This window comes from Chiloscyllium plagiosum, unplaced genomic scaffold (assembly GCF_037043375.1).
Source record: "Chiloscyllium plagiosum isolate Xiang-an unplaced genomic scaffold, Cpla_swu_hap1 HiC_scaffold_17, whole genome shotgun sequence".
Taxonomy (NCBI): Eukaryota; Metazoa; Chordata; class Chondrichthyes; order Orectolobiformes; family Hemiscylliidae; genus Chiloscyllium; species Chiloscyllium plagiosum.
Window position 1 is genome coordinate 68,399,499 of NW_028270155.1, and position 19,957 is coordinate 68,419,455.

General features: G+C 39.7%; 1 protein-coding gene across 2 annotated transcripts in view; it reads right to left on the reverse strand.

Annotated features, from left to right (window-relative positions):
- Positions 1 to 468: 468 nt before the first annotated feature.
- amfra (autocrine motility factor receptor a) overlaps positions 469 to 19,957 on the reverse strand; it is a 76,600-nt gene continuing 57,111 nt past the window's right edge. For both annotated transcript variants that reach the window (XM_043707303.2, XM_043707302.2), the window contains 2 exons: positions 12,457 to 12,644; positions 469 to 2,735 (listed from right to left, as the gene is read on the reverse strand). In XM_043707303.2, coding sequence (XP_043563238.1) covers positions 2,582 to 2,735; positions 12,457 to 12,644 — 342 coding nt within the window. In that variant the 3' untranslated portion in view covers positions 469 to 2,581. The remainder of the gene's footprint in view (positions 2,736 to 12,456; positions 12,645 to 19,957) is intronic.

Sequence of the window (19,957 nt, forward strand, 5' to 3'; positions counted from 1 at the left end):
ATGAGATTTAGCATACAGTTATAACAGCTGCAGGAATGAGACAGAATTTAATATGGAATTAAAAAGATGACTCAGCATTTTGTATAAACAGAAACACTTCCATGTATCCAAAATAGCTGATACATTCCATTACATAGCATTAACACCCTTGCTTTTGACTTAGTACCAGCACAGGCAAATTATGCAGATCAGGAGTAGATCATTGAAGACCCTCAAGTCTGCTCCAAACATTGCAGAACGATGTACATTATGGTTTCCAGGTCTATACTATGAACTTACCGGTGGAAAATCCTATTCCTGACATTGAACAGTATTAATACAAGTGCCATTTAAATTGTAAATCATGGAGAATTCTTTACAGAAAAGGACCACACATAAAGGAATAAGGTCAAGAACACATGATCAGTTAAATATTCAATAAATAAATCCTCTCAATAAAGCCGCTTAAAGAATGTTTACAACTTTCACTTTGGACAAACCAGAAAATGAACTTTATTTAAATAATTCCAGAAAAACAAAAATAGGGTAATAGCTCTTTTATATGTAAAACAAACTGTATATTGGAAACTATTTCAGGAAAAGCATCACAAGGCTTTTTGCAAAGTGTTACACTTTCACCCATCCCTGAGAGATTTCAGTACAATATGAAAGGCTCTAAGAGATTGCTGTTTTACAAGTGCACAATAAAGTGTTCCTATTACAATTTACATCAGGTTTGAGTTCAGTTAAAAAAGGTCAAAAATAATTATAAACACTTAATCACATTGCTCTGACATTTGAAGGACCCCTCCCTTTAACACAGAATTACAAAGCTATTGTAAAGCCTGTATCAGCATCAAGCAGTTACCACCCCTGCCTACCTAGTTAAGTGCAGAATCTGAAAAACATGTCAGAATATAGTTCATGTATTCATAAAAATGAGTGATTAAATTGACTTCCAATTCCATATCATTTAGGTTGCTGAACTAACTTTCTAAAAATTGGCTACGGTTCATCCAGGGAAAGGAAGGTAAAATGTTAAATGTTTGAAATAAGTAAAAGCAAGATTTTTGGATAAAGCTATACCTCAACTTATTGTAACTCCAGCAGTCATTATTGTGGCAAAACATCCAAAACGCATTATTCAAACAAGGCAGAGACCAGCAAGTACTCTCAAGTCATCCAAATGTCTACATGCTGACATATTTGGTAGAATTTAAAGGACAGTAACCTGTTATGAGATAAAATTGGTGTAAATCAAAGTGTACTCAAAATATATTGGACAGAGAATTAGGGAGTAAAAACAAATGCAAATTCTGTAATTTGCATGTCTGATGATAAAGATTAAGCTGAATGCAAGAGCAAACGTGTAATACTTTATTTAAAATTAAATGCTCAAGTCACCAAGTTGTTACATGATCAGTACCACAGACCCTATATAAAACACCATACAGCTGGATCAAACAAATCCAACCATCTGCAAATATTCAGAACTTAAAAGGACATTTCTGGCAAATCACAGTCAACGTTCCAAGAATTAATACACCTAGAGTGGACAGGATGCCAGGTTTTAGGTTTTCATATGCTACTTTAATATTAGATAGTGTAATTTCCATGATAAATGAGAATGGCTATGGCTGTAGAGGGAGTGACATGTTTTTGAAGGTAGCAAGTTCTGGGAAACAGGTTGAAGTTGCTTAAAGCTATTTAAAAATATGGGCTTGGTACTTTCATGAAAATATTGAAATGACATGATGTTACCATGCATCACACTGTCCCAACCACTCACACTTCATTTCTAACTAATCAACTGAGTTATAACTCAGAAGATATCAAAAGCAAATCAATCCATGGCCATGACACATGCCAGAAACAGCCGGGTTCTGACATAATACATTCATAAACTTTAGGATGCATCAATTAAAGAAATAACAGAATTGCAGTTAAAATAACATGTGATCATTTGAAACAAGAACTAGAAAATCAGAAACAGAACTAAAACTTTGTGCCAAAATGGCATGGAAGCTTGTGTAGAAGACAGGCAATTATTGCATATGACCTGCAATAAGGAGAGGGTGCAGGATGTGCTGTAGGTTTAAAGTGTTCCATGCCTCCTGTATAATGGGAAACGACAAAGAAATTAAATTAGTTGCCAAATATCGCAGCACACATGTCACTTTTCAGCGCAGTTGCTGATGGGCCCCAGGGAGCAATGCTGTAGTGCCCAATAAGTTGTTTGAACCAAACAGCCTTCCAAAATTCACCACAGGCAACCTTGCAGACTGCATAAATTCTGCAGTTTAAGAGTTTGAAAGTAGCCTTCAGACACGTGCAGCTACTAAGATTTATTTTTGCAAGTAAAAAGCTGTTTATTGTTTTCACAAAGGCTGTATGTAAAAAAATAACCATTCATGCCATTTCCCACCCCCAATACTGTTGTGATCCAGCTCCATTAGTGCAGCCACATTACGAGATATACAACTCTCCAGCTCAATGGCATGATTTGCAGAGTGGTTTGTGATGCTACTCCCTTTGCTGCTGCAAAAACAGAGCCAGACATGTCGTTCAGAGAGTGTAAGCTCCCAGTGTCACATCATCAGAACTAAGAGTCCTGTCGTTGCTGGAGACGTCTTTCTGCTGCAGCTGCCAAGGTTCGACGCCGCAAAGTAAGAGAGTCCATGTTGACAGGTGGCTCAGTGGACATGCTTACATTTGATAAATTGTTTCCTTCATGCTGGCTCCTATTTACGTACCGTCTGTGAGAAGATAAATTTGCAGGTCATTATAATAAGCAACAATTTCAGTCATCTCTCTCCTCCCAAGGATCCCTTTATACCAGTAGATTTTTTCAAACATGTAGTTGGTCTGAGTCCTGAACTTGATATGGTCGTGAACATGATCAGGCTGTGCAGAGTGGATGACCGTGAATAGTCAGCAAGTAAGGAAGCACTCCACTGAGTCATCAAGTCAAAACACTAACATTTATCTAACTCACTTGCACAGCATCTGAACACAGATTTTTTTTATTTTCAAATTTTAATAGTTGTATGTACTAACAAGTTCAAGATCAGATCACGATGAAATCAAGGCAGTCTTATAGTACTTATATCCAATTGTGTTTTCTTTCAATGCCATAAGCAAATTGATGCTGTTAAGTAAACTGTGCCCTCTCTCCACCCTCCCCCATACTTCACAAATTATTAATATTTTACATACTGCATGCTAACAAGCTGTGTGATGCAGCCTACTTTAAAGATATCTTTAAGGAAATCATTCTTCTCCAGTAGAATCTTTCTTTGGCAACACCAGTGAATGTTATGCAGGTTAACAACAACAATCAAAATCTGTCCATTGCATGAAAATTAATTGCCACATCTTACACTTCAAAAGTACTTTTCAGTCAAAACTGTTTGAAAAGTCCTGAAATCAGTTAAGGTGCTATATAAATGAAAATTCTCGCTTCCTGACTTTGAATTAATTATTTGATATCTTTACCTATGCAATTGTCTCATTGGAATCTATACTAAGCTATTCAAGACACTAAAACCTAGCACTTTTCAGTCTTCAGCCCTGGTGTTTCCTTTGCAGTATGATTTTTTTTTGCTATCATGGTGAAACCTTGGGACAATTTACTATGCTAATAGACAAAAGTTGATGAATTACTTTTGGTCATTACTCTTTAACATGTTATCCATGAATGTTACAGGGACTAAGCGAAGAACAGGTTTTTCCTTAGCAGCCCAGAACATCAGCCTTTTGGACTTGCTTTCCTTGCTCGCTGGCGAAATAACTGATTTTCAGCACTTTCAGTGAACAAAAGCATTGTACCTCATTTTGAGAAGATTTGTATTTCATGGTACTCTTGATTACAAAAGCAATAAAATGCTGAATATGAAACAGTCAAGAAATTTGCTTATCGCAGAAGACCAGAACAGAGTATAGACAGTCTTAAATCATAGCGCATGTGCCTTAGAGCTGCTGAGCTTAACAATTAAAGTTCAATGCTTTTCAAAAAACAAAATTGCTCATTTATGATACGTCTATCTGTAAGATTAGGTACCTTTTTGTAGAGTTGCTTATTTAGTGTTCAAACGGAGCAGCACAGTGGCTAGCACTGCTACCTCTCAGAGCCGGGGACCCGGGCTCAATTCCTGCATCAGGCAACTGCGTGTGGGGAATTTGCACATTCTCTCAGTGTCTGCGTTGGTTTCCCCTAGGTGGTACAGATCTCCTCTCCCCCCCCCTCCCCAATCCAAAGATATGCAGGTCAGGTGAATTGGCCATGATAAATTGCTCATAGGGTTTTAAATATAGGGTGGGTTACTCTTCGGAGGATCAGTGTGTTCTTGTTGGGCCTAAGGGCTTGTTTCCATACTGTAGGGAATCTAATCTAAATAAGAATTTCGCAAGGTTTAACTTTTGACTAAAAATTGGTTCCTCTTCCAAACCATTCTTCCTCGCTACTATCTGCATGAATTTAAGGGGCTCTATGCCATATATTTAAATAATGCCTCTAAAACAGCCTTGAACAAAACAGGGACAAGTGATGATCATTTAGCCTCTCAAATTTGTTCCATCGTTCCATCGTTCAATGTACTAATGTATGACTTAATGACACATGCCCACCCTCACTATTATCCCTCAATGCTTTTGAATGAACAAAAATCCATTTATCTCAGACTTAAATTTAACACTAGATTCAGCATCAACTGGGACAGTATTATAACTATTAGAGAAAAGTTCTGACGGTCAGAAGTAATCGTCACTTGGACAGACATGGTTTAAATCAAGGATAGTCAGCATTCTTTTATCGGGGGAGATCATGTCTAACAAATTTCATAGAATTTTCTTTTGAAGAGGAGGTGACTAGATGTACAGATAAGAATAGTGCAGTTGCTATAGTCTACATGGACTTCAGTCAGACTTCTCACATCCAGTCTGTCATGCGAGCTGTTAAGAAGCTAACAGCCCATGGGATGGAGGTCAGTTTGGCAAATTGAATTCAAAATTGGCTTGATGGCAGAAAGCAGAGAGCGATTGATGATAATTTTTATGATTGGATGCATTTAGCCAGTGCGCAGTGTTCAGGGCTGGGTGACTCGCTGTTTGTAGTGTACATTAATAAAAGTATGAAAGCAAAAAATATAATCAGTAAGCTGGCAGATGACAAATTTGAGGTATGGCAAATAGCAAGAAAAGTCTTAGACTACAATATGATATAGATGAGCTGGTCATAAAATGGCTGAAGAGCAGCAAATACAATTTAATCCTGAAAAGTGAGGCAGGTTATCTTTTGGGAGGAGGACTAACAAGGCAAGTGAGTACATGTCAAACGCTAGGACACCAGGAAGAATAGAGACCTTGGGTGTGATCCATAAATCTTTGAAGGATAAAGGTGGTTAAGGTGGCACGTGGGACAGAGTTACACAGCCTAGAAACAAGCCCTTCAGCCAAAACCATCCAAGTCAACCAGGTTTCCTGAACTGAACTAGCCCCATTTGCCTGCATTTGGACCACATCGCTCTAGAAGCGTTTCCTGCCCATGTACCTGCCCAAATGTCTAAAATGTTGTATCTGCCTCTACCACTTCCTCTGGCAGCTGGTTCTATATATGTACCATCCAATGTTTTAATAAAAAAAATTGCCTCCAGGTTCCTTTAAAATCTTACCCCTCACTTCTTAAACCTTTGCCGAGGAGATTTGGACTCCCCTATCCTGGGGAAAAATACCTTGGTTATTCGCTTCAACAATGCCTTCTTTACAAACCCTAAGATCACCGCTCTGCTTCCTATGCTTTGGGGAAAAAATGTCACAGCCTGTCCAGTCTCCTCTTATAACTCAAATCTTCTACTCCGAGCAACGTTCTTGCAAATCCTTTATGCACCTTTTCCAGTTTATTAATATCCTTCTTTTTACAGGGAAATCAGAATTGTGTGCAGTATCCAAATATGGCCTTACCAATGTCTTATACAGCTGTAACTTTATGCCTCAACTCCTGTACATAATGTTCTGACCAATGAAGGCAAGCATGCCAAATGTGTTCTCTACCAATTTTGCTACCTGTGAAGCCACTTTCAAGGAACTATGCACCTGCACCCCCTAGTCTCTGTTTGACAACAATCCCCAGGGTCCTACCATTAACTGTACAATTCCTGCCCTGGTTTGTCTTACCAAAATAAATACCTCTCATGTTACTGAATTAAACTCCTTCTACTACTCCTCAACCCACTAATCCAGTTGATCTCATTATACTCTTAGAAAACCTTGCACTGTCCAAGAAGCCACCATTTTTGATGTCATCTAAACCTACGAACCATGCCTTCTACATGCTTATCCAAATCTTTTATACAAATGACAAATTACAGTGGACCCAGTGCCGATCCTTTCAGCACACTGCTGGTAACAGGTCACAGTCTGAAAAACAACTCTATCGCAATCCTTTATCTCCTACCATACAGCAAATTGTGCATCCAATTGGCTAGATTTTCCGAGATTCCATGTAATTAATTAGCCTTACTAACCAGTCTACTACGCGGTCCCCTGTTGAAGGTCTCGCTACAGTCCATGTAGTTAACAAGCCCTCATCTATCTTCTTGGTCATCTCTTCATAAAAATACTCTGTCAGCATGGCTTTGCGCGTGGGAAATCATATCTCTCAAATTTGACACTCTAATCAGTCCTTACTTTTCCAAATTCATATAGATCCTCTCTCAGAATTCCAACAACCCACCCACCAGATGTTGGGCTCACTTGTCTGTAGTTCCCTAGCTTTTCCTTGCAGTCTTTCTTAAACAATGGCACAACATTAACCATCCTCCAGTTTTCTGGCAACTTATCTGGGCTGTCAACGATACAAACATCTCCGCTAAGGGCCCCACAACGTCTTCCCTATCTTCCAACAATGTCTTGATTATGTCCCAGGGATTTATCTATCTTTGTTTCAAGAATCCAAACACCTCTTCTGTAATATGGACTCTTTTCAAAACATTATTTACTTAATGGTAAGGCCCTGGGGAGTGTTGCTGAACAAAGAAACCTTGGAGTGCAGGTTCGTAGATCCTTGAAACTAGAGTTGCAGATAGATAGGGATAGTGAAGGCGGTGTTTGGTAGACCTTCCTTTATTGGTCAGAATATTGACTAGAGGAGTTGGGAGGTCATGTTGCAGCTGTGCAGGACATCGATTAGGCCCCTTTTGGAATAGTGTGTGCAATTCTGGTCTCCCTCTTATGGGAAGGATGTAGTGAAACTTGGAAGGGTTCAGAAAAGATTTACAAGGATGTTGCCAGGGTTGGAGGATTTGAGCTATAGTAAGAGGCTGAATAGGCTGGGGCTGTTTTCCCGGGAGTGTTGGAGGTTGAGGGGTGACCTCAGAGGTTTATAATATCATGAGGGGCACAGATAGGATAAATAAGACAAGGTCTTTTCCCTGGGGTGTGGAAGTCCCAAACTGGAAGGCATGGGTTAGGGTGAGGAGGGGAAAAATGTAAAAGGGACCTAAGGGACAACCTTTTCAAGCAGAGGATGGCATGTGGAACGAAGAAATGAAGGAGGCTGGTACAATTACAACATTTAAAAGGCATCTGGTTGGGTATATGAGTAGAAAGGGTTTAAGAGGGATATGGGCCAAATGCTGGCAAATGGGACTATATTAGTTTTGGATACCTGTTCGGCGTGAATGAGTTGGACCAAAAGGTCTGTTTCCATGCTGTACATCTCTATGACTCCCTGCAAATTCCCTAGCTTCCACATATTTCTCCACGATAAACATGGACAAGAGAACAGAGACAAGGGGCCCTATTCTCTCCCCAATCACTCTTTTGCCTTAATTTGCTTTTAGCATCTCTAGATTATCCTTAACCTTATATGCCAAAGTTATCTCATGTCTCCTTTTGCCATCCTGATTACCCTCTAAAAGTAAACTCCAAATTCTCCTATAGTCTTCAAGAGATCCTCTTGATGCCAACAGCATATACCTGGCAATATGCCCCTTTTTTGACCAGAGCCTCAATATTTCTGGTCATCTGGTGCTCCTTACTCCTGCCAGCCTTACCCTTCACATTAAGAGGAATAATGCTGGTTCTAAACTCTTATTACTTTGCTTTTGAAAGCTTCCCATTTGTCAGATGCTCCTCTACCTTTGAATAGCTTCCAATCAACTCTTGAAAGTTCCTATGTAATCTTATCAAAATTGGCCCTGCCCCAAATTTAGAGCTTTAACTTGCAGACAAAGCCTATCCTTTTCCATTAACTATTTTAAAACTAATAGAATGATGACCACTGGTCCCAAAGTGCTCCCCCACTAACTCCTCAGTCACTTGATCTGTTTTATTTCCCAAGAGGAGGACAAGTTTTGCCCCTTCTCTAGTTGTGCCATCTACATATTGACCGAAAATATTCTTAAACAAATTCCTCCCCACCCAAGACCTGAATGCTATGGCAGTCAGAGTCTATGCTTGAAAAGTTAAAATCCCCAATTACAACTCCATTATTCTTATAGCTATAGTATCTGCAATCTCACTACAAATTTCCGACTTAGTAATGGAGGGCCTATAGCACAATCCCAAAATTACCACCCCTATTTCTCAGTTCCACCCATATAGTGATACTGGATCATTCCTCAGGAATACCCTCTCTAATCACTGTACTGATGTTTTCCTGAATCAAAAACAGCACTCCCCGTCCTCTCTTGCCTCCCCTTGTATTCTTCCTATAACTTCTGCAGTCTGGAACATTGAGCTACCAATATTGTCCATCCTTCAGCCATGTTTCTGCAATAGCTATGATATCCCAGTCTCATGTACCCATTCATGACTCAAGTTCATCTGTCTTATTTGTCAGGCCTCTTGTATTCAAATAAATGCAATTTAATTCTTCAGAATTATTTCATTCTCTCCTGTGCTCTTTCCTGCCTTGTCTATTTACCTTGCTCTTTCGAGCTTCTGCATGAGCATCAACCTTCCCTTTTGTCTCACCATTGTTCAGGGTCACACCCTACTTCTAGACGAGTTTAAACCCTCTCAAGTAGCTGTAGAAAATCTCCAGTTTGGGTGCAATCCATACTCTTTTACAGGTCACCTCAGCCCTAGAAGAGCTTCCAACGATCCAAAAAATCTGAATTGCTGCTCCAGTTCCTCAGCCATGCATTCACTTGCCCTATCTGCTTAATCCTACTCTGACTAACACATGGCAGCAGAAACAATCCAGAAATTGCCTACTTTATTGATACTAGTCTTTATTTATCAAGGCATTGAATACAACAGCAAGTGTGTTGATGGACTGCACATGGTATTTCAATTGTGGCCTAACTAACATGTGCTGTTCAGCTCCTCACTACAGAAAAAAACATGATTACGCTCCAGGAGGATGCAGAAGAAATTCACTACCATGTTGCTAGGTCTGGAATGCTTCAGCCAAAAAGCAATGCTGAATAGGTAGGCATTGTTTTCTAGAGCTAAGGCAGCTGAGGGGAGATCTGACTTAGGTTATAACAGGAATAACTAAGGTACAGATAGAGAAATTTTTCCACTTTGCAGAAAGGTCAAAAACCAGGCGGCATAGTTTTAACATGAGCAGCAAGAGGGTCAGAGGGGATTTGAGCAAAAGGTGAAGAACATCTGGAACTTACTGCCTAAAAGAGTGGTAGAGGCAGAAAGCTTCAAGACATTTAAGAACTATTTAGAAGAGCACATGAAACACAACAGCATACAAGGCTATGGGCCAAGTGCTGTAAAAGGAGACTAAAATAGATGGATAAATGGATATAGGTTTGCTCACTGAGCTGCAAGGTTAGTTTTCAGACGTTTCATCACTATATTGGGTAACATCTTCAGTGAGGCTCCAGATGAAGCACAAGTGCTGTAGCCTGCTTTCCATTTATGTGTTTTGGTTTCCTTGGGTTGATCATGGCATTTTCTGTGGTGACATAATTTCCTATGGTGATGTCATTTCCTGTTCTTTTTCTCAGGGGGTGGTAAATGGGATCCAAGTCAAATGTGTTTGTTGATAGAGTTCCGGTTGGAATGCCCAGTCGAAGTGGTGTCCTTCTTCATCTGTATGTAAGGATACTACTGAGAGTGGGTCATGTCTTTTTGTGACTAGTTGACGTTAATGATCCTGGTGGCTATGTTTCTGCTTGCTTATCATGTGAACATCAACTAGTCACAAAAAGACATGAGCCACTTTCACTAGTATCCTTACATACGGATGAGGAAGGACACTGCTTCGACTGGGACAACATATCCATCTGAGGACAAGTCAAACAGAGACATGCATGAGAATTCCTAAAAGCATGGCATTCCAACCAGAACTCTAACAACAAACACATTGATTTAGATCCCATTTACCACCGCATAAGAAAAAGAACAGGAAACGATAACATCATAGAAAATGGCATCACCACCCAAGGAAACTCAAACATATAAATAGAAAGCAGGCTACACCACCAGTGCTTTATCTGGAGGCTGCACTACCAGTACAACATCCGGAGGCTCACTGAAGGGGTTACCTAGCATGGTGACGAAAAGTCCAAAAATGAACCTTCCAGCTCAGCAAGCAAAACTACATCCAGAACCTCAACCTGAGCTAAACTCTTCTCAAAACTCGCTAAGATAGATAAATGACTGATGAAGACATGATGGGTTGAAGGGTCTTTCTGTATTTAAATACCTCTGACTATCTGCAAAATAATTTCAATCTTTGCAGGGGTCACCTACCTTTACTCCTGAAAAAGCCTTGATGGCTATATTTCATAGTCCTATGTTCCAACCCCAAACAACAACTGTTTTCCAGCTGAACTGATATACCTTAAAAACGCCTTAAAATGTCATCTCTCCACAAACTTTCACCCTCAGAGCCTGGGTATCAGTCTGCTAATCTCTGAATTGCAGTATAGGTTTAAGAACATCCTTCCAATTGTCAACAACCCTACATACTTTTGTCCAAATTGGCTTTCCACAGTTATCCAGCTGGAAGTCAGACTGATCCCACCTCAACCCTATTGTACAGATGCTCCCATAGCCAGAGAATCAATATCAATGTCATCTCTTCCTGGCCCTGTACAATTTCCCCCAAAGATCTCTATCTGGCCTCCCTTCTATTTTTTGTTTCCATGTCAATGTTTGGTTATCATCAAAGTCAAAGTGAAAGCAAATAAAGCTCATCACCCCTCTAAACTTGTTGTCAGCTGCAAAATTAAAATTCTCAAGAACGTAAAAAGGGTCACTGGACCCAAGATGTTAACTTTGATTTCATAGATGCTGCCAGGCTGGCTTAGTTTTTCCAGCAATTTGTTTTTGTTGCTGATTTATAGCAACTGCTATTCTTTCAGGGTTTTTTTAATCCATTTGTTTTATTTCAAGCTCGTGTATACCTTCCCTACACCTTTCTATCTTATGTTTTGCTCAAGACACTTAAACCCTTACCCCTTTGACCAAAGCTTTGGATGGCTGACCCAATACTTTGTTACATGGTTGGGCCCATACTTAATTTTATAATGATCATGTGAAGCACAAGGGAATAATGCATTATATTAAGTACACCTTATAAATATGATGCTGATTATGTCTCAAAGTGAACATAGGACTCCATAACTTGCATTCTAGTACTTTTGATCAAAAGATTGGCATTTTTATAATTTTTTTATTATTTCCAGTATCTGTCCATGATATTTTTATGACGTGCATACATCTCTTTGGACCTTACGTTTTACAGTATTAAAGTAAGATCATTTTTGTTATGATTCCAAGTGGATAACCTGACATTGAGCTCTATTGAAATCCATGTATCACATTTTTGCCCATTAACTTAACCTATAAATATGTTTTCATAATTTTGTGTTATCTGTAGTATGTCCAAAACCATAAAGATTGATGTGGCATTATAAACAAATTGAATGAGACTATCTACTCAATCATACGAGTAATTAATAAACATGGCTACTTGCCAATTAGAGCCCTGCAGGAGATCACTACTCATATCCTGCCAAGTACAGCCCATCATTTTTAAGTTGACTCCTGTCAATCACGATTTCTTAACCAGGTCAATAATCTGCCTTTCATTCCATCAGCTTCAAGTTTAACTAAATCTCTTACAAGGGATTTAATTAAATACCTTCTGGAAGTTCATAGAGGTAACTTCCACAGACATTCCACTTTTCAACGATTTTTCTCACTTGTTCAAAAATTCAAACTAGTTTGTCAGAATCTTTACAAATCCATGCTGGTTATCAAATCAGTGAAAAATTCATTTGTATTCAGTCATGCTATCTCGCATTTTTTTTTAAAAAAAGAGATGCAATAATAATATGAATTAGAAGCTAAACTTTAAGAGATGAAGTAACATTAAGAGTTTCATATCCAAGTTAACAGATTAACATTTTCTATTTAGTTTCTAAAATTGCTTGACAATCTTATAATGCCCATAATAACTGATCAGTCAGGGATTAACCACAAATTTTCCCCAGTTTAGTCATACCATACCTCCGAGCTTGAAGCAGTAACTCCTCTTTGCGCTGTGTTAACATTCGTTGCCTCTCATCTGCTGACTTTGAGAAGCGACTGCCCCGTGCCTCGAAGTCCTCATTCGGAACATCATTTTGTGCAAACTCAGGGTCAGCTCCAAATGTTTCCTCCATACCTTGGCTGAATTCAAGTGCTGGATGATCAGCCTGAGGAAATGGAGATGACATTGTCACAAGTCAAGTACGTGGGCATTTAAGCAAATTCATAGTAAAACATTTTACAGAAAATGCAACAAGTGAATACACATTTTGTTGAAAAACTCAAATCTGCAGAAGTCATTAACATACAAACTGCAGTTAACTTTCACTTCATTTGAATGCATTGTTCAGACTTTGTCTTGAACAACATGGCAACTTCGCAAATTTGGATCAGCTGTTACATTACATGTAGAAGGATTCTCTGTCAGCAAGGACTGAACATGACATAGGCAAGTCAAAACTGAGAGGAACGAGTTAATAAACAGACCAGAAATGGGTCCATCTAATTCTGTTATTGGTTTTGTTAGCCATTAAAACAGGGAAGCATTTTGAACTGAGATTTGAACTAATCACAAATTTAATAAGATAATGTAATTTAATGAGCCAGTCCATCATAGCTCCTAATTAACTATATGGATATAAAATCAAAATTGTAAGATGTACAAAATGAAAATATCTACTTTACTATTACTAATTTAAAAATTTCTGTTGAATGGGGAAATTAGCTGGTGCTAAACAGTAAATTATAAGATTTCACTCAGTCCATTAATTATATGCAAGAGGCATTTTGCTGATAATTCAATAAAATTTATACTAATCAAATCAGCTCCAAGTATACCACTCACTTGAAAGGAAATTAGCAAGATTTCTGATGTAGGTGAAAGTATAATGAAGTAATATTGTAAAATTATCTGTTAGTCATTTTGCCATGTTTAAAGATGTCTTGCTATGTGAGGATGCAATCAGATCACAAAAAATTACAAAATATGACTGTCACAGAAACAGGCCCATGAGGTTCATTCCAGTATTTCTGCTCCACAAAAGTCTCCTCACACCTTTCTTCATCTCAACCAATTAATATTCTATTAATTTCACCATCACATACTTAATCTGGTTCCCCAAACATGTATTTTTACTATGCATCACAATTACTCCTTAAAGTAGACAGTTCCACATTCTGAATAAAAATAGCTAGAGTTACATATTGGATTTATTAGCTACTATTTCATATTTACAGCCCTAGGTTCGACCTTGCCCAAGTGTGGAAATATTTTCTCTGAAATTTAATGTATCAAATCTTCTCATTACCTTTAAAAGAACTGCCATATTATAAGAACTCTTTTCTAGAATGATGCCCTAGACTGTTCAAATCTTTCCTGATAAGTATAATCTCTCAGTTCTTACATTGTTTAATAAATATTGTCTGCAAGTTCTGCAGTACTTCACTACCCTCTTGGTATAGAGACAAAACTGTCTGAAGTATTCCCACAAGTATTGTTTGGACAAGGCTATATGCAGATCTAAAATAACTTCGACTTTTCAAATCTTTCCTACTAGAAATGAATCCAAATGCTTTGCTTTTCTAAAAAACACCCTGATTATCTTGTGTACTGTTACTTTAATGATGTGCAAGGAGTATGCAATCCCATTCTTTGCACTAAAATACAGTACCTCACATTATATACAGAGAAGTCCTGTATAATAAATTTCATTTATGGCATTTGGGCAGCACCAATTGGGCCAACATTTATTGCCCACCCCTAGTTACCATTGAGAATATAGAGACGAGTAGACTTTTCGACTCATTGCAGATAATTTAATGCTGTTTTATATGCTGTTGCAATTGTTCTGGAAATTTGGAGAGAAAAATAAAGTCAAAATAACAGCATTTTTAAAAGGGAAAAAGACAAAAGGGGCATCGATCACATTGTTTGTAAGGGAGAGAGAAAAAAAGAAATCTACACTGCTAACTGACAGCAGTTACTGCCTTCACTGGTTGATTCATATATCTCTGGACATCGGAATGTGCTGAGCAAAACTTAACCAGCGAAATTCGTAACTGATTTTGGAGGAACTTGTTTAGGACAGGTTACAGCACAGAAACAGATAAGTGAACAGTTTTAAGCATAGTTTAAGTATAGCCTAAGTATAGACTTGCTGTAAATATACTTGCTGTAAGTATAGACCCACTGTGCCACCGTGCCGCTTTGTGGGCGGCACGGTGGCACAGTGGTTAGCACTGCTGCCTCGCAGCGCCAGAGACCCGGGTTCACTTCCCGACTCAGGCGACTGACTGTGTGGAGTTTGCACGTTCTCCCAGTGTCTGCGTGGGTTTCCTCCGGGGGCTCCGGTTTCCTCCCACATTCCAAAGATGTGCAAGTCAGGTGAATTGGCCATGCTAAATTGCCCGTAGTGTTAGGTAAAGAGGTAAATGTAGGGGTATGGGTGGGTTGCGCTTCGGCGGGTCGGTGTGGACTTGTTGGGCCGAAGGGCCTGTTTCCACACTGTAAGTAATCTAATCTAATCTAATCTAATCTAATCTAATCTAATCTAATCTAAATCTACTATAGTGAGTACAGTGGGTTCTTTCTTGTTTATTTGTTTTTACTGGGATCTGTCTCGATTAAATTTTACAAATATAAGCCATAAGTATTAAGTTAGCCTACAGCAATGTTTTGTAAAGCAAAAAGACTGTGCTATTTTCTGGGCCTGTAGATTGAAAGCAGCAAAATGGCTTTTAGTAGAGTGATGTGCTCTTCTTGTCGGATGTGGAAGTTTCGAGAGAGTTTATGGGTTACTGAGGATTATTTCTGCAATAAATGCCGTTGGCTGCGAATCCTGTCAGATCAGTGGGGTCAGTTGGCGCGACAGTTAGAGACAGTAAGGAATTTACAAGAGCTAGGTGGTGTGATGGATGGCAGTTATAGGAAGGAAACAAAGCAGCAGAAAAGTAGATGGGTTAACTCCAAGAAAGGTAGAGAGGTAGGCAGGCAGTGCAGAAATATTCTGTGGCTATCCTCATTTCAAACAATTATGCTGTTTTGGAAAATGTACAGGGTGATGGATTCTCAGGGGAAGGTAGCACTAATAGACAAGTTTCTGGTATCAAGACTAGCTCTAATGTAACGAAAGGTACGTCAGGTTCCAAGCGATCGATTGTGTTAGGTGGCTCTCTAATCAGAGGCACAGACAGATGTTTCTGCGACTAGCAGCAAAAACCCAGATTGGTGTGTTTCCTCCCTGGTGCCAGGATCAAGGATGCCTTAGAGAGGGTGCACAATGTCATCAAAAGGGGAGAGGGGCCAGCAAGAGGTCATTGTACACATTGGTACCAACTACATAGGAAGGGAAAAGAATGAGATTCTGAAGGGAGAATATAGGAAGTTGGGTAGGAATTTAAAAAGGATGTCCTCGAGGGTAATTATATCTGGATTACTCCTGGTGCTACGAGTTAGTGAGGATAGGAATAGAGGATAGAGCAAATGAATATGTGGCTGAGGAACTGGAGGATGGAAGAAGGATTCATATTTTTTGGATCATTGGACTCTCTTCTGGGGTAGAAGTGACCAGTACAAGAATGATGGATTGCACCTAAATTTGAAGGGCACTAATATACTGGCAGGGAGACTTGCTAGAGCTGCTCAGGAGGACTTAAACTAGTAAGGAGGCGCGGTGGGACCCAGGGAGATAGTGAGGAAAGAGATCAATCTGAGACTGGTACAGTTGAGAAAGAAGTGAGTCAAACAGTCAGGGCAGGCAGGGACAAAGCAGAGAACAAGGTAGGACTGATAAATTAAACTGCATTTATTTCAATGCAAGGGGCCTAACAGCAAAGGCAGATGAACTCAGGGCATGGTTATGAACATGGGACTGAGGTATCACAGCAATTACAGAAACATGGCTCAGGGATGGTCAGGACTGGCAGCTTGTTCCAGGATACAAATGCTACAGGAAGGATTGAAAGGGAAACAAGAGAGAAGGGGGAGTGGTGTTTTTGAGAAAGGAAAGCATTACAGCTGTACAGAAGGAGGATATTCCAGGAAATACATCCAAAGACGTTATTTGGGTGGAACTGAGAAGAAAGGGATGATCACCTTACTGGGATTGTATTATAGACCCCCTAATAGTCAGCGGGAAATTGAGAAACAAACTTATAAGGAGATTTCAGTTATCTGTAACAATAACAGGTTGGTTATGGTAGGGGATTTTAAGTTCCCAAACATTAACACTATGGCAGTTCCAGTGTAAGGTTTAGGTGGAGAGGAATTTGTTAAGTGTATACAAGACAATTTTCTGAGTCAGAATGTGGATATACCTACTAGAGAAGGTGCAAAACTTGACCTACTCTTGGGGAAAAAAAGGCAGGGCAGGTGACTGAGGTGTCTGTGGGGAAACATTTTGGGGTCAGCGACCATAACTCTAAGTTTTAAAATAGTGGTGGAAAAGGATAGACCAGATCTACCAGATGAAGTTCTAAATTGTATAAAGGCTAATTTTGACAGTAGAAGGCAAGAACTTTCAAAAGCTGATTGGGGGCAGATGTTTGCAGGTAAAGGGATGGCTGGAAAATGGGAACCCTTCAGAAATGAGAATGAGAGTCCAGAGTCAGTATATTCCTGTTAGGGTGAAAGGAAAGACTGATAGATGTAGGGATTGCTGCATGACTAGAGAAATTGAGGGTTTGGTTAAGAAAAAGAAGGAAACATTTTTCAGGTATAGACAGGATAGATCAAGTGAATCCTTAGAAGAGTATAAAGGCAGCAGGAGTAGAGGCATATCAGGAGGCCAAAAAAGGGACAGGAGATAGTTTTGGCAAAGAGGGTTAAGGAGAATCCAAAGGGTTTTTACAAATACACTAAAGCCAAAAGGGAGTGATAAGGGCCCCTCAAAGATCAGCAAGGCAGCCTTGTGTGGAGCCGCAACAGATGGGGGAAGACATTAAATGAGTATTTTGCATCAATGTACATCTTGTCCTTCTCCACAATAAACAATGTGGGAAAATAGATGGTGACATCTTGACAAATGTCAATATTACAGAGGAGGAAGTGCTGGATGTCTTGAAATGCATAAAGATGGATAAGTCCCCAGAGAAGCTAGGGAAGAGATTGCTGGGCCCTGTGCTGAGCTATTTGTACCAATGATATTCATAGGTGAGGTGCCAGAAGACTGGAGGTTGGCTAATGTGGTACCATTGTTTAAGAAAGGTGGTAAGGACAAACCAGGGAACTATAGACCAGTGAGCCGGATGTCAGTGGCGAGCAAGTTGTTGGAGAGAATCCCGAGGGACAGGATTCACACTTATTTGGAAAGATAAGGACTGATTACAGATAATCAACATGGCTTTGTGTGTGGGAAATCATGTCTCAAACTTGACTGAGTTTTTTGAAAAAGTAATAGAGGACTAATGAGGGCAGAGCGGTGGACGTGATCCAAATGAACTTCAGTAAGCCATTCAACAAGGTTCCCTATGGGATACTGGTTAACAAGGTTAGATCGTGGAATATGGGGAGAACTCGCCATTTGGGTACAGAACTGGTGCAAACGTAGAAGACAGGGTGGTGGTGGAGGGTTGCGTCCACTACTTTTCGTAATTTATATAAACAATTTGGATATGAACACAGGAGTTATAGTTAGTAAGTTTGCAGATGATACCATAATTGGAAGTGTAGTGGACAGGGAAGAAGGTAACCTCAGTAAAATGGGATCTTGATCAGTTGGGCCAATAGGCTGAGGACTGGCAGATAGAGTTTAATTTAAATAAATGTGAGACGCTGTATTGGGAAAGCAAATCTTTGCAGGATTTATACACTTAATGGTAAGGTCCTAGGGAAGGTTGCTGAACAAAAAAACCTTGGAGTGCAGGTTCATAGCTCCTTGAAAGTAGAGTCACAGGCAGTATTTGGTATGCTTGCCTTATTGGTAAGAGCATTGAGTATAAGAGTTGGGAGGTCATGTTGCAGCTGTACAGGACATTGGTTAGGCCACTTTTGGAACATTGCATGCAATTCTGGTCTCCTTCGGATCGGAAGGATGTTGTGAAACTTGAAAGGGTTCAGAAAGCTTTACAAGGATATTCCCAAGGTTGGAGGATTTGAGCTCTAGGGAAAGGGTGAAGAGGCTGGGGCAGTTTTCCCTGAAACTTCAGAGGCTGAGGGGTGACCATACAGAGGTTTATAAAATCATGAGGGGCATGGATAGGATAAATGGACAAAGTCTTTTCCCTGGGGTGGGGAGTCCAGAGCTAGCGGGCATAGGTTTCGGGTGAGAGGGAAAAGATATAAAAAGGGACCTAAGGGTTAACTTTTTCACACAGAGGGTGGTGCATGTATGGAATGAGCTGCCAGAGGGCTGGTACAATTGCAACATTTAAAAGGCATTTGGATGGGTATATGTATAAGAAGGGTTTAGAGGGATATGGGCCAAGTGCTGGCCAATGGAACTAAATTAGGATGGGATATCTAGTCAGCATAGATGAGTTGGACCTAAGGGCCCATTTCCGTACTGTACATCTGACTCCACCTTTCAGGTATACATCCTTCATCCTCATCTTATTTTGGTACTTTAATCATTCCCAATTTTAACATCTTTGCTACTGGTGGCCATGCCTTTAGTATCCTAAGCTCTAGGCTCAAGAGTTACCACTTTAAAACTCTTCCCATCTCTTCGGAACAAGAGTAGTCAATCAAGCCTAGTTCCAACATTTAATTGAATTATGGCTGATCAAATATTTCAATACCTTATTGCATTACTCCATTGGTGTTTAGAAACCTGTCTTTACTGTAAACATGGGAGAAAGTGAGGACTGCAGATGCTGGAGTTCAGAGCTGAAAAATGTGTTGCTGGAAAAGCGCAGCAGGTCAGGCAGCATCCAAGGAGCAGGAGAATCAACGTTTCGGGCATAAGCCCTTCTTCAGGAAAGGAAGTCAACATAGTCAAGAACTGAGCTATCACTATCCTCTGGCTCGAGGATGTCAAAAATTACACCAAAAAATTCAGTCCTAAATGGCAACCCTCTTCTTTTTAAATTATGCTGCCTAGTTCTAGATGCCCCACCAAGGGAAAACATCTATCCTTTCAATCTCAGGATTTTGTAGGTTTCATTGAGATCAGTTCTCATTCTTCGAACCTAGAGAATAAAGACAGAGTTTGCCCAAACACACTGTACGACAGACCTGTAATATTCCAGATTCGTTTGAAGACAATTGAAGACAACTTAATTAGTCTTGTTCTCAAATTCTTTTGCAATAAAGGCTAACATTCCATTAGCTGTCCTAATTGCTTTCTGCACTTGCATTTAAACCTTTACTGATAAGATTCTTTACTGACAGGTCCTTTGTACATCAATACCTTCCAACCTTGTATTTAAGAAATATTCTGCACTTCTGCTCCTCAGACCAATATGGATAACCTCTCATTTCTCCACATCACATTCCATCTGCCAAGATCTTGCTCATTCATTAAACCTGTCCAAATCCTCCTGA